Raw genomic sequence first — 13,679 nt, 5'->3', positions numbered from 1 at the left:
AGTGTTAGGTATGGCTCCAGAGTGTGCACGTTGGTTGGTGCTTGCTCTGGGGTTTGAAAGTCTAAGATTCCATGACGTAGGATACGACATTTGAAGGACCAGGCCCATGCCCTCCGCCTCATCAGGCCAGCACTCTTTGACTGATTTGTGTCTCCTTTGTCGTGTCAATCCTCTCCTCCTCCGTAAGCCAAATCACACTGTCTCTTGAGCCTATGTTCAATGCCTGAATTACCTTCTCCCCATTATTCTCACAATACGGGACAGATTTCACAAGCGATCCCTGGAAATTCTAAATTAGGCATCATAACGCAGTACATATCAATTAGCAGTTAGATAATATCTTGTGGATTCAACCTACTCTATCACCTGTCTGATAGTGACTGAGTAGTTCTTATTGTCACTACCAGGCCGCAGGATCAAGTTCCCCCAAGAAGGATTCGTCTCTAACATCTCAATCGCTTTTTGCCGTGACACTGCATAGAAGCACCTGCAAAGAAGGGAGGAGAGAAGCAGCGTGAACACACTGAGTTCCACTAGCAGAAGCCGATGGTTCTACAGTGGGCAAGTAGCATGAAGACTAGACCTGCCCTACCAGCCTATTCGTAGAGTATCCTGTACCTTAGGTATCTGGGGCTGCCATTTGCCTTTGTTGCTCCAAGAAGTTTCACACATGAAAAGGTCATTCCATAGAGTGATGCCACCGTATCAGCCAATTGGCAGAACTCCAGATAGCTACGATTCATCCCTTTCAGCGTGTGACACGGGGCACAGCTCAGAGGGTAAGCTGTGTAACCAACAAGGCTTAATACCCAAAGTAAAGCGAGTAACGTAAACTGACCCATTTTGCTCACCTTATATGGAATACTTTGAATATCCATCACCAGCAAATATATTACTTAGTACAGTATAATTTTCCTCGAAAGACAAACATGTGACAGTCTAAGGCATGGTTAAAAAAAATAAAGCTTCCACGAAAGCTGCATATGGCCCATTTGTACTTTCTCAAAACAAAACACATTGAAACAGCAAGGCCTAAAATCTCTGGCGAGTGGAGAGAGACAAGATGAGTGCAGTGAAACGCTGCTACAGTAGCAGGAGTGACGGGGCTGAAATGCCAGAGTTCTCCAGTGTTGTTAGAGTAATTTAAGTGATTACTCAATTACAGAGATGAGCCTGAACCAAACCCCTATATCCAAATAACCCAAACTCTGTGTACTGAAACCCACAGCTGAATCCAGAGCTAAACTTTGCAAATAATCCCTATCTCTACAATGGGCTAAAACAAAATCTCAGATCCAAACACCCCTGCCTGAATTTTGATGTGTTCAGAATCCGGATCCTGACATGGTGGCTTTGGCCCATCACCGTGGAAGAACCTGCAGTTTATCATGGCTCCTATTGTTTATCAGGGATTTTTTGAAGATAATGAGGTGATAGTTCCCGAAACCAAGAATGCACCCATCAAATACACACATACATACATATAAACATATGCTACAAGGAAACAAGCTAGCAACAGTTGTTCTCAGACCTCTGTGTCCCTCTTCTTTTTATGCAATAGGTATTTTCAAGCACTGCTTCAATAAACGAAAAGGGACAAGTGTAGTACAGTGTTCAATGGAAGAACAAATAATACATAAAATTCCATGCTACTCATGACAAAGTCAAACTTAGACCCCTTAATGTATAATGATTAAGGCTGTGAGTCTCTCACAGAGGTCACAGATTCTGGGACCTCCATGACTTCTGCAGCAGCTGGTGCAGCTGGCCCGGGGGCTGCCAACCGCTGCTGGGGCAATCTCGGGCCACCTCACCATGAGCAGCAGCAAGGGTTTGGGAGTGGGAGGGGACTCAGGGGTGAGGACTCTGGGCAGCGCTTACCTTGGGTGGGGGGGCTCCCCAGAAGCTGTAACATGTCATTTCCTAGGAGGAGGCGTGGCCAGGCGGCTCTGTGCGCTGCGTCCACCTGCTGGCAATGCTCCCACAGCTCTCATTGGCTGTGGTTCCTGGCCAATGGGAGCTGCGGAGCGGGTGCTCGGGGTTGGGGCAGCACGCGAAGACACCCCTGGCTGTGCCTTTGTCTAGGGGCTGCAGGGACATGCTGGCCACTTCTGGGAGCTGCGCAGAGCTGGGTAGGGAGCCTGCCAGCCCTCCCCGCAGCACCAGTGGGGGTCCTTGGCCACGCCCCCCAGAGCACCTGCAGCGCCCATGGAGCCCCCAGACCACTCCCTTCCCCAGGGCACCCAAGTTTTAATCAGTTTTAATAGTACAAGTCATGGACTGGTTACGGACTATGAATTTTTGTTTACTCCCAGTGACTTGTCCATGACTTTTATTAAAAATATCTGTGACTAAAATGTAGTCTTAATAATGATTGATATAAATAATTGGTTTTGTTTGTAAGAAAAGCCATACTGGGTCAGACCAAAGATCCATCTAGCCCTGTATCGTGTCTTCCGACAGTGGCCAATGCCAGGTGCCCAGAGGGAATGAACAGAACAGGTAATCATCAAGTGATCCATCCTGTCACCCATTCCCAGCTTCTGACAAACAGAGGCTAGGGACATCATCCCTGTCCATCCTGCGATTGATGGACTGAACCTCCATGAACTTATCTAGTTCTTTTTTGATCCCTGTTAAAGTTCTGGCCTTCACAACATCCCCTGGCAAGGAGTTCCACAGGTTGACTGTGCGTTGGGTGAAAAAATACTTCCTTTTGTTTGTTTTGAATCTGCTGCCTGTTAATTTCATTTGGTGACCCCTAGTTCTTGTGTTATGAGAAGGAGTAAATAACACTCATTTAATTTCTCCACACCAGTCATGATTTTATAGACCTCTATCATACCCCCTTAGTCGTCTCTTTTCTAAGCTGAAAAGTCCCAGTTTTATAATCTCTCCTCAAATAGCAGCCATTCAATACCCCTAATAAATTTTGTTGCCCTTTTCTGAACCTTTTCCAATTCCAATATATCTTTTTTGAGATGGGGCAACCACATCTGCATGCAGTATTCAAGATGTGGGTGTACCATAAATTTATACTGCGGCAATAGGATACTTTCTGTCTTATTATCTATCCCTTTCTTAATGATTCCTAACATTCTGTGTGCTTTTTTGACTGCCACTGCACACTGTGTGGATGTTTTCAGAGAACTATCCACAATGACTCCAAGATCTCTTTCTTGAGTGGTAACAGCTAATTTAGACCCCATCATTTTACATGTCTAGTTGGGATTATGTTTTCAAATGTGCATTACTTTGCATTTATCAGCATTGAATTTCATCATCCATTTTGTTGCCCAGTCACCTAGTTTTGAGAGATCCTTTAATAGCTCTTCGCAGTCTGCCTGGGACTTAACTTTCTTGAGTAGTTTTGTATCATCTGAAAAATTTGCCACCTCACTGTTCACCCCTTTTTCCAGATCATTTATGAATATGTTGAATAGGTCTGGGCCCAGTATAGACCCCTGTATGCTTATATATAGGAAAATTAAAATGCTCTGAAAGAAAAGAGAAAATTCTGATCAGACTTGTATTGACATAGTTCAGTCTGAACTTACTCTGGCATAGTGTTCATTTCGTTAACGTAGTCTCCCTTGTTTGTCTGCTCCGTGCTCAAAGATGCACTGGGTGACTGTTCCATTGCAGTCCTCCTTTTCTTTTCTTTCTCTAGCACGTCATGCAGCTTAATAAGTTGTCCAGGTAGCAGTGATATACACGCTGGAACTGACAACTGAGAATTAACAAAAAATAAAGTTGTAAAAGAAATGGAATGGGGAGAATAACGTTGGTGGGTGTTAACAGTGGTGAATCCCAACACCACCACCACGCTCTACTAAAAGACAACTACAAAGCAGAAATCTTTTTTTAATGGCTGGATTTAGTAGATGAGCACTGGCTGGTAAATGGAACTGTCTTGTGTCCAAGTCTACCGTGGAATAAAAACTCCAAAGTGATTCTTAGCAAGTGTAGCTAGACGTTCGTAGCAGTGTTGGTGATGGTAATATAATATCTAGGCCTGTTTATTAGCCTGAGATAGAATTTTGGGTTTTGTTTGCCCGTTTGACTTTTGGTATTCTTATATCCTTACTAACATGTGAACAAAGGCACTGTGTGTTGCATCTGCCCACAGCCAGCTGGGGTTTATAGCAAAATGAGAAAAGATAAGGAATAGAGTTAAAGTGTTGCTGGGTAGTGTGGGAGTTTAATATATGAGCGTACACTTGAAGGCTGCCCAACTCCTCTCCCACGCCAAAGTCAAGCAACCAGGCGGGAGGGGTGAGGGAGTTGGGGGGAAGGTATAAGAAACATAAAAACTAAAGAAATGGTGACCCTGGCTGAAACACAATCTCACTCCCTACCCGTCCCATGGGGTACAAAAGAGGTGGTACTAAAGCCCCCAGACTCAAGACCCTCCACAATGGAATATGACCATAAATTGTAAGGGGTGGTACCAGGGGCGAGCACTACAGGTATAATTAACCCCACTAAAAAGGAGAAGGAGGAAACAGGCAAGCTCTACTGGTGTAAAGAGCTGCGATATGCTTGCTTGTTAACCCCATTAAACATTGCATTACCTGCGCTTTGGACTCTGGTCTTCTGCTTTCTGTCTGCGTGATAAGAACCAAGAGAGGGCAGGGGAGTCTTAACAAGCAAATGCAGCTGTGGCCTGACTTTCTGAAATGCTGAGCACCCACAACGCCATTGATTTCAATGGGAATTGTGGATACTTAGCCCTTCTGAAAATCAGTCAAATGGAGGGTGTCTACACTGTAATAAAAAACCCAGAGCACTGAGCCTCAGAGCCCAGGTCAATTGACTCGTGGTCACAGGACTGGGGCTGTGAGGCTAAAAACTGCAGTGTAGACATTCAGGCTTGGGCTGAAGCCTGGGCTCTGAGACCCTCCCGCCTCACGGGGTTCCTGAGCCCGGACTCCAGCCCAAATGTCTATACTGTTGTTTTGAGCCCCGTGAGCTCAAATCAGCTGGCCTGGGCCAGCCATAGCCATGCCATGGATATTTTATTGCAGTGTCGATGAACCCTTAATGGCTGGCCTACATATGAAATTTGCACATTTAACTAAAATCAAGTTTTAAATCAATTTAATTAAGGCAATGTAAACTCCCATGTGGACATAGTCAAATCACTTTACAACTGGCTTAAATCACTAACCAATCATTATCCACCAATTTGGTCTTTTAAGCAAAACTGATATAAGCCAATTGTGAACAGACAGAAATATGTCCACATAGGGGTTTGCACCATTTTAACTGAATTGATTTTAAAATTTATTTTAATTAAACTGGTGTAAATTTTGTGTTTAGATGTGGTTTAAGTCTCAGCCTGGGGCTGTGAAGAACAATCCCTGGTAAATTGGCTAGAACAAAGTGGTTTTCAACCTTTTTTCATTTGCAAAAAATAATAAATAAATAATTCTGAATGGAGGTAGAGACCCCTTTCGAAATATTAGACATAGTCTGAGGACCCCCAGGGGTCTGTTGAAAACCACTGGGTTGGAAGAAGGAAAGGGAGAAGGCTGTATACGTCAGGCTGTTGTAGTTAAGACATTTCAAACAGCTTATTTCAGGTCTTTTCTACCAGCCCGATAGCATTTGACAAGGTTTGTGTTCTGATCAAAGCAGAATCACGCTCCAGTGATTTGGTGTGAACACAATGGTAGATTATTTGCAAAGAAGCATCTTGTCCACAGAAAAACTGCAAGTGAAGCAGAAGTTATATTTAATAATGACAATTAAATAAAACTAAATGAAACAGCCCAGACTTTGTCACCAAGTGAAGAAACTTCAAATTAAGCCAAAAGAAACCACCCTTCTTGCAGCCTTTCTGAAGGTTCTTTTTACAAGAGACAGGCATTGCGGCTGTTTCAATTTTAAACTCTGAAGAGAACAGCACAAGAGATAATGCATGGGTTGTCCTGGACCCTGGGGAGAAACCACAGTCTGCCAACAGGTGTAAATCCCTTTTTGTGCAATATTGAACTATTGCATTTAAAAAAAATCTAGTATTTTACAAAAGGTGCATATGGCAAACACTGCAACTGCTCAAAATTGTAAAAAACGAACGCAAGCCCACAATCCTGCAAACAAATAGGCACATGCTTAATGTTATGGTAGCCTGAAACAAGGTGGTCCTCCCCCTCAGGCCTGGGGCCAGCCAGGTCTGTTCAATCAGCCCACCTGTGCCATAATTAGCTGCATCTTAGTGAGAGAGGGCAGGACTAATGGAATCAGGTGACAGCCTGTTAAGCACCCATGCTCATACTAGGTCTGAGAAGGCTCACTTTGCAGTAGGAACTACAGAAAGTGATAGTCTCCTGCAGAAGGGCCTGAAGAGGTGAAGAGATTTTGAGAAAAGAGTCTGGTCTCTATTCCAAAGCCAGAGAGCGACTTAGAAGAGGCTGGGAACTGAGCCTGGAGGGTGGGCTGAAGAGGAGCCTAACTCTTGTAGGACTTTCCTTACCCTGGAAGGGGGTCTGAATTAGATGCAATATAGCTGAGGGCAAAGTTGTGGACAAAAACAGGCCGTTGTAGGGCCCAAGAAGCATCTAGGGGGTGCTAGATGCAAAGACTCCTGCAATGCCATGCCCTGATGCTAGGGGTCGTGCAGTGAATGAAACACCCATAACCCTGTAAGTAATGTTAAAAGTTAAGCTTGTGCCTAAAATGTTGGCAGGATCAGTGCCTTAGGGAGCCTAGCTTTACCTCACAGCAGGCTCCCAGTTCCACAGCTGTCGGGGGTCCATTTCCAAGACAAGCATATGGACTGAGGCCTGGGATCTCTCTCTAACCCAGTACAACAGCATGGGTGTATCTAAGGAAGGTAGACTGAGGTCTTTGCTGTTAAGAAAGCCCCTGCGTATGGCATAACCGGTTACACTGGCTCAGTTTGAATCATGTGACTAGTGAGATGGCAAGACTCTGCACCAGTAGGAGCCAGTCTGTCACATATAGGACATTTGACCAACTCTGTCCCTTATGGATGAGTAATCTTTTGGCACACAGCTGTGAGTAACTGAATAACCTTTGAACAAAGGAAATTCTGTTAGCCAGGAAAGAAGCGGCTGTGATGCAATACTGGCATAGAGAACTCTGTGACCAATGTATGCTGGGCTAAGATATATATAAAAACCAAAGCCTTCTTCAGCTAATGCAAGGTGTTATAGGATACTTAACATAAGTGAACAGGATTATAGAATTCAGGTCAAGTAATTGCTAGAAATGTGTGTGATTTATTTATATATAAACATATGCAGTGTTCTAATTTCTAATTGTGTGCTTAATGCATATTAATATGTTGATGTGATTAATTATATCTATGAATTATTCATACTGCATTAATATTAAGCACACTATCAATGTAACTTTGTGTATAATATACAAAATCACACACATTTGTAGTGATTATTGGCCAGAATTCTATAATCCTGATCATTTATGTTAAGTATCCTATAACACCTTGTGTTAGCTGAAGTAGGCTTTGGCTTAAGTAGAGGGGTGTTGTACCATGGGACAAGCCTAGGAGGTGCCTTTATGACCTTGGCAGTGGTAACGCATTTCTTCAGAACAAAGAGATAAGAGGTACACCTGGTACCATTAAAAACAAGGTGGAAAGATGACTGGCTAAATATAGCCTCAGCTGAGGCATGTGGTACCTTTTTACATGTGAACAGGCAGGAGAGCCTTGGGGTATAACTTTGGAAGCACACCTCCTGTGTAAGGTGAACTTAATATGGCATGAGATCATAGAATATCAGGGTTGGAAGGGACCTCAGGAGGTCATCTTCAGGAGATGGCTTCTGAAAACTGGTATTGTATTGAGCTGTTTCTCCCCTGTGCTATACGATTGACTTTTCTGCAATAAACAAGGCTGATACTGGTTATTTGGTCTCGAGTATATTTCATACAAACCAACATGTGATCAAGCAATTGAAGATACAATTTACCATCTGCTAAGAACCAGCACTAAAGAGCTTCCCTACCTGTGTGACTGTGAAGATAAAGCCTTTCCATTCCTCCCCACTGTCATAGTCCTCGACCTGAGAGAATAAAAAGTAGAAACCTAAGAGTGACTCCAAAACCAAGTATTTCCTGGTCTCTGCTGTGTGTGTCCCTCTCACAGTCCCCTCTGAGTCTGCATTTTTAAGTTGACTTAAAAAGGAAACCAGCTGGAATTTGTCAGGTTTCCTCACTGTCACCTCTTATCTACCGCCTTTTTGTGCTGAGTGTTCAATCTGTACTCTGACTAGGGTGACCATATTTCCCAAAGGGAAAACAGGACACCACGCAGCACTGGCCCAAGCCCTGCCTGCCCCCCTGGACAGGGCTTAAAGGAACTGTCCAGGCCAAAACGGGACATATGGTCACCTAACTCTGACCTCCTCTGGCAGCTCCCCTTCTGATTTAATGCACACGATGCCATAGTGACTACCTACCTTGAGACTGAAGACAGGTACAATCCCTCTGTATGACACCCTCAAACCTCTTCTCACATAATGTGGAGGGGGTGATAGGCTATGGAAAACTGATTCCCTTTGCCCAATACTTAGCAGGGGTGGAGGGTGAGAGCAGGCGCTCTAGAGAGAGGCAAAGGGACCAGTACCTCATCACTACACATCTGCCTCTCAGCGTGTATGGGACGGGGCACAGTAGGGGATGAAGACCCCCATGTAACTATTTTGGAGGGGGGAAGAGAGTAGAATTCCCCCTCATGTACTCCGTGCCCCACATTCATCTTCACCACTCCCTCTTGCTTTTTTATCCCATCTTTCCTATTCTTCCTCTCCTCGTCCCATACCTCCTCACCCTCACTGTATGTGAGAGAGAAGGGAAGTGGAAGTGAGCACTGCACCAGAGGCAGACCTGGGTTCCCTAACTGGCCCTGCCACCAACTTGGTGTGTGACCTTGAGCAAGTCACTTCTTAGCTCTGCGCCTCTGTTTCATCTGACATCCTGACTGTCTTGCCTAGCTAGACTGTAAGCTCTTCAGGGCAGGGAGGTTCTCTCTAAGTATGTACAATGCCTAGCACAATGGGGTGCCACTCTTGCTTGGAGTGCTATGGAATGCATATAAGTGAAAGAGATGACATGGGAGGAAGAGAAGGTAGAAACAGGCAGAAGTTGAGCCCTGACACAGAAGGAGCGGGGGGAGGAGAAGGAGGAGCCCCCTTGCTTCAGCAGGGAGCAACAATGACTGCATGTGCAAAGGAAGCCCTGAAACTGCCTCCCAGGGCTGGAAAGAGGGGAGTGCCATGGTCCCAGAAGATGGAGAAGCCCTGGAGACCCCTCCCCAGGCCAGGAGTGGCAGTGTTCTCTTCCAGAGGTTCCACTGTGTGTGCATTTGTTATTTAATGCACACACAGTGGATTAAATGATTCCAAAATGCCCCTTCCCACCCCCAAAAGGCTGTGGGTATCATGCACCAAGCTTTGAAAAATAACAGCCCTGCCACTGCTTTTTGCTATGTTATGGGTATCAAGAACAGCTTGGGTCAAACACGGCAAATGTGCATAAGTCATGCCTTACTGGGTTCACTCACCTTCAGCTCCACTTCCTCATTTCTCAGCATCAGGATGAACTGTGCACCGCACTTTTCATCTGGATAAACGTTCACTACTGATGTCAAATTCGTCAGCTCTAGTTTCTCTAAATACTGAGAAAGGAAAGAAAGATGGGCATGCATTAGAGCACATCTAAACAAGTCAGCTGTTCCCAGCAGACGCTAACTGAAACAAGAAAACACCAAGGTTTTCTTAAATTTCAGATTGGTGCCATTAACATACATGGCAATACACAGTCCTTTATTTCTTCTTTGAGAAGCTGTTTTCAGCCACAATATACATTTTTGGGCAAACTTCTCACCACTCTTCAGTGTGGGTGTGCAGCACGGATCCCAGAATTCAACAACATTCCCAGACCGATTACAAATTATGCTAGATTCAGCTCTGGTTTACACTGATGTGTCCCATGTGGAGATACATAGTTATTTTATTGATTCACCCTGGCAGCCAAATATGGTGGGTCCCATTAGCTGCAATAGAGGAGCTTAAAAAGTTGCGTCTCTCTGAGGCAAGAGATAACTAGATGGTGAGACGGAGGTTGTCCTGCATGGAGAAACTCTAGGAAGAGCCCACTCAGCATCGAGGGCAGGGTAAAATATATGGGCCCTATCGTGCCAATAAACACACAACGTGACTAAATGTTATTTATTGGCAGGATAGGGCCCTTTCATGGGGTGGCTTGCCCCTTTACCCACTGTACCCATGACAGGTATCTTTAAGGAGAATGAGCCCAGCTCACCTGTAAGCAGTCAACTCCTTAGGTGGCTGGTTGGTGGGTAATGAGCACCTGCCTCTGATTAAAAGGCAACCAGATGTCATTTATGGAAGACTACTCCTAAGAAGAGGAGTTCCCAGGGAAAGGAAATAGCTCCTCACAGGCTGAGCTCCCTACAGCCATGTGCCCTCGGGAGAAGAGTTGCAGTTAGCAGGAAAGCCATGGCTCCAGGGAAAAAATCAAGGTTGAGAGTTAGCAAAGGGCTTGGCTGTGGGATTGATAAACTCAGAAGTCGTCTGTCTCCTGGCTGACAAGCCTGGGTGTAGTTCAGTCATGCATTCCCACTAGTAAATCAGACCCTTGGTTATGGGGATGCTCTGTGACATGTTAAAGCCACTCAGGGAAATCGAGGAAGGGTGCACCTCCACTCCTGGACCTGGCAGCAAGAGGTGCATATGGATGGCACATACATACTGTTGATAGGCTCATAAACTTTAGTTTGAGCTCCCCCCATCTGTGCTCTCCCTTCCCAGGCTGCCCCTTCTCCAGGGGGCGTCTGTTGTGGACATCTGACTGCTCTGAGGCCACTTCACTGTGGCTACTTTATACTGACATGGAGTGGTAAAACTCTTCTCTCTACCCTAAGGTTCCCCCAAGCAAGCCACTGGCAAGAGCATTAGAGCTACAACTGAAAAACAAATAACAAATGTTAAAAGCTGGGAAATGCAGCTTTAAAGTGACACTTCTTACACAAAACACCCACACAACTTTTTAGCTTCGAGCCCTGTAGACTAACAACAGGAGTTACAGTACTTCACTAAATGTTCCCTCTGGAAGTTCTCTTGTTATGGTTGGTTTCAGAGTAACAGCCGTGTTAGTCTGTATTCGCAAAAAGAAAAGGAGGACTTGTGGCACCTTAGAGACTAACTAATTTATTTGAGCATAAGCTTTTGTGAGCTACTGCTCACTTCATCGGATGCATACTGTGGAAAGTACAGAAGATCTTTTTATACACACAAACCATGAAGAGTGGGGTGGGGGGAGAGAAAACCTTTTGTAGTAGTAAACACCCATTTTTTCACCATTTGTGTGTATAAAAAGATTTTCTGTACTTTCCACAGTATGCATCCGATGAAGTGAGCTGTAGCTCACGAAAGCTTATGCTCAAATAAATTGGTTAGTCTCTAAGATGCCACAAGTACTCCTTTTCTTCTTGTTATGGTTGACTTTTGGGTGAGTAGGAGGTGTCTGTGACTATGCATGGATCTGTTGGAGAAAAAAATAAGGGAGAAAACATCTTTCTCCCATCACAAGTCCATCTCAGTATGTACATCCTGTGATGGGGAACATTTTGGGGATGTTACTTGAGTTCTGTGGAAATGTACAGTAAAAGTATGTTAATTCTTTAGGGTAATTACCTGGGAATTGCTCATGTGAGCATCTTGCTCAGTTACCTTCTGATTTGAATTGAACAGCACTTACAGCTCCATTCATTGAACAGAGTTGTTGCTAATATAACTGAAGTAGTTTCACTGAGCAAAGGCACCGACTTCCACTGGTGCCAGAAGGTGCTCGCTCCCCGTCTGCCCTCAGCCCCACCATGACTCCACCCCTGCCTCACCCCTTCCCATGCGTGCCCTGCCCCCATTCCAACCCCTTCCCCAAATCTCCGCCCCGGCTCCACCTCTTCCCCAAATGTGCCGCATTCCCGCTCCTCCCCCCTCCCTTCTGGAGCTTGTTACGCCATGAAACAGCTGTTTTGCGGCAGCATGCGCTGGGAGGTAGGGGGAGAGGCGGGGATGTGGCGCGCTCAGGGGAGGAGGCGGAGGTGAGGTGGGGCAAGGAGGGGAGTTTGGCTGCCGGTGGGAGCAGAGCACCCACTAATTTTTCCCTGCAGGTGCTCCACCCCTGAGCACCCACGGAGTTGGCTCCTATGTCACTGAGCAACATGGATTGGAGTTTTTGGTTTAAGAATCATGTTATAAACCATGCTATAAAGACTGCCTAAAGCAACAGTGCTGATATGTTCTTCATTTGCACAAGTGTAACCAAGAATAAACCCAGTGAAGTCAATGGACCCTCAACAGGGTATATCGTATGTGAGAGAAGAACTGGATCTCTTATCTATAAAATGGTATCAGAAAAATATCCCTGCCACACTGCTCTGAGAAGCTGTACATAAACAACATGTGGTTGTTGTGAGCAGAGTTTCAACCACAGTTCAAATGAGACAGACTATGTCCACATGGGATATGAAAGAACTTTTGCTTTGTTCATTTCTGAGGTGCAGAAAGGCAGAAGCTCTGTGTTGGAGCAGTTTATTGGACAGACTGGTTTAAGTACCCATATGCAAGATGCAGAAGATGTGCATATTATAACTATACCGCACCTTTCAACCTGACTGGTCTCCAAACAATTAAAAAAGTGTATACACACATACAGCAGCTGCTTCTGAGGTAAAACATGAGGGAGGGAAAGTCTCAGTCAAGGACTGAGCAACCTCCCTGCTCTCATAAGTGCCATGTGCAACATGTTCGTGAATGACCCTGTATAGTAAATGGGCAGGAGTTAATGGGTGATCAGGATATTTTGAACTAAGGTTTGTAAAGCACATTGAAGATCTAAAGAGCTGCATATGTGCCAAGCAAAAGGCTAAAATCATTGAGTTAATATCAAAATGTTGTGTTGCTTGCAGTGTGCTCCCCACTAGCCATTGGTTCTCATCTCAAAAGTGAATATATAGAATAGCCTGAATGACTAAGAATCTTCCTTTTGTTAGGAGTAGACACACACTATTTTTATTATTTGTATCACTTTCTACACTGTAACTCAGGCTCTCTGTTGCAGTGCTTGATACATGTTCCATGGGCTTCAAAGATGCGAGAACAGGGATGGGAGAGACACTTGCAGTAAATGAGTATATACTCACTTGGTGAAAATGGCTACTAAAAATAATCATATATACATACACACAAGCATGTTGCACTACTCACGGTTGGGGTTTTCTTATCACTATAAAAGAAAAGTGTAATCCCTCTGAGTTCTGTCCAGTACTGTTCAAAATCCTGTTGGAAAAGGGCAAGAGTCAGTTTACCTGGAAAATCTTTTTAGCCCCCAAAGAAAAGTGAATTAAATATGGATAAGAAAAGTACCATAACCCAAGTGGGTTTATTTCAGTGCTTTATAGTTTGGTAAAGGTCAAAGACCTTCTGTTTTATAACTTCCAGCAAATGAAACAATTTGTAAAATTATTTCATTCCAGGTCAGAAGTTCCGATATATAGACTTGGGGGCTGATTCATTACTTTGCTACTCCAGTTTATGCCAGTGTAACTCTGTTGGCTTCACTGGATTTATTTAAGTTTAAAACTAGAGTAGCATCGTAGTGAT

At 44.6% G+C, this 13,679-nt stretch overlaps 1 protein-coding gene across 1 annotated transcript in view; it reads right to left on the bottom strand.

The window, feature by feature from the left end:
- Nucleotides 1-13,679, bottom strand: part of STAP1 (signal transducing adaptor family member 1) — a 28,433-nt gene that overhangs the window by 5,941 nt on the left and 8,813 nt on the right. Inside the window, exons 2-6 of the mRNA XM_073340006.1 lie at nucleotides 13,284-13,355; nucleotides 9,554-9,667; nucleotides 7,998-8,054; nucleotides 3,558-3,730; nucleotides 359-487 (exon numbers count right to left, since the gene is read on the bottom strand). Of these exons, the coding sequence (XP_073196107.1) occupies nucleotides 359-487; nucleotides 3,558-3,730; nucleotides 7,998-8,054; nucleotides 9,554-9,667; nucleotides 13,284-13,355 (545 nt within the window). The remainder of the gene's footprint in view (nucleotides 1-358; nucleotides 488-3,557; nucleotides 3,731-7,997; nucleotides 8,055-9,553; nucleotides 9,668-13,283; nucleotides 13,356-13,679) is intronic.

This window comes from Lepidochelys kempii, chromosome 4, assembly GCF_965140285.1.
Source record: "Lepidochelys kempii isolate rLepKem1 chromosome 4, rLepKem1.hap1, whole genome shotgun sequence".
Lineage (NCBI taxonomy): Eukaryota > Metazoa > Chordata > Testudines > Cheloniidae > Lepidochelys > Lepidochelys kempii.
Note: the sequence above shows the minus strand (reverse complement) of the source record. Positions and strands in the feature narration are given on the sequence as shown.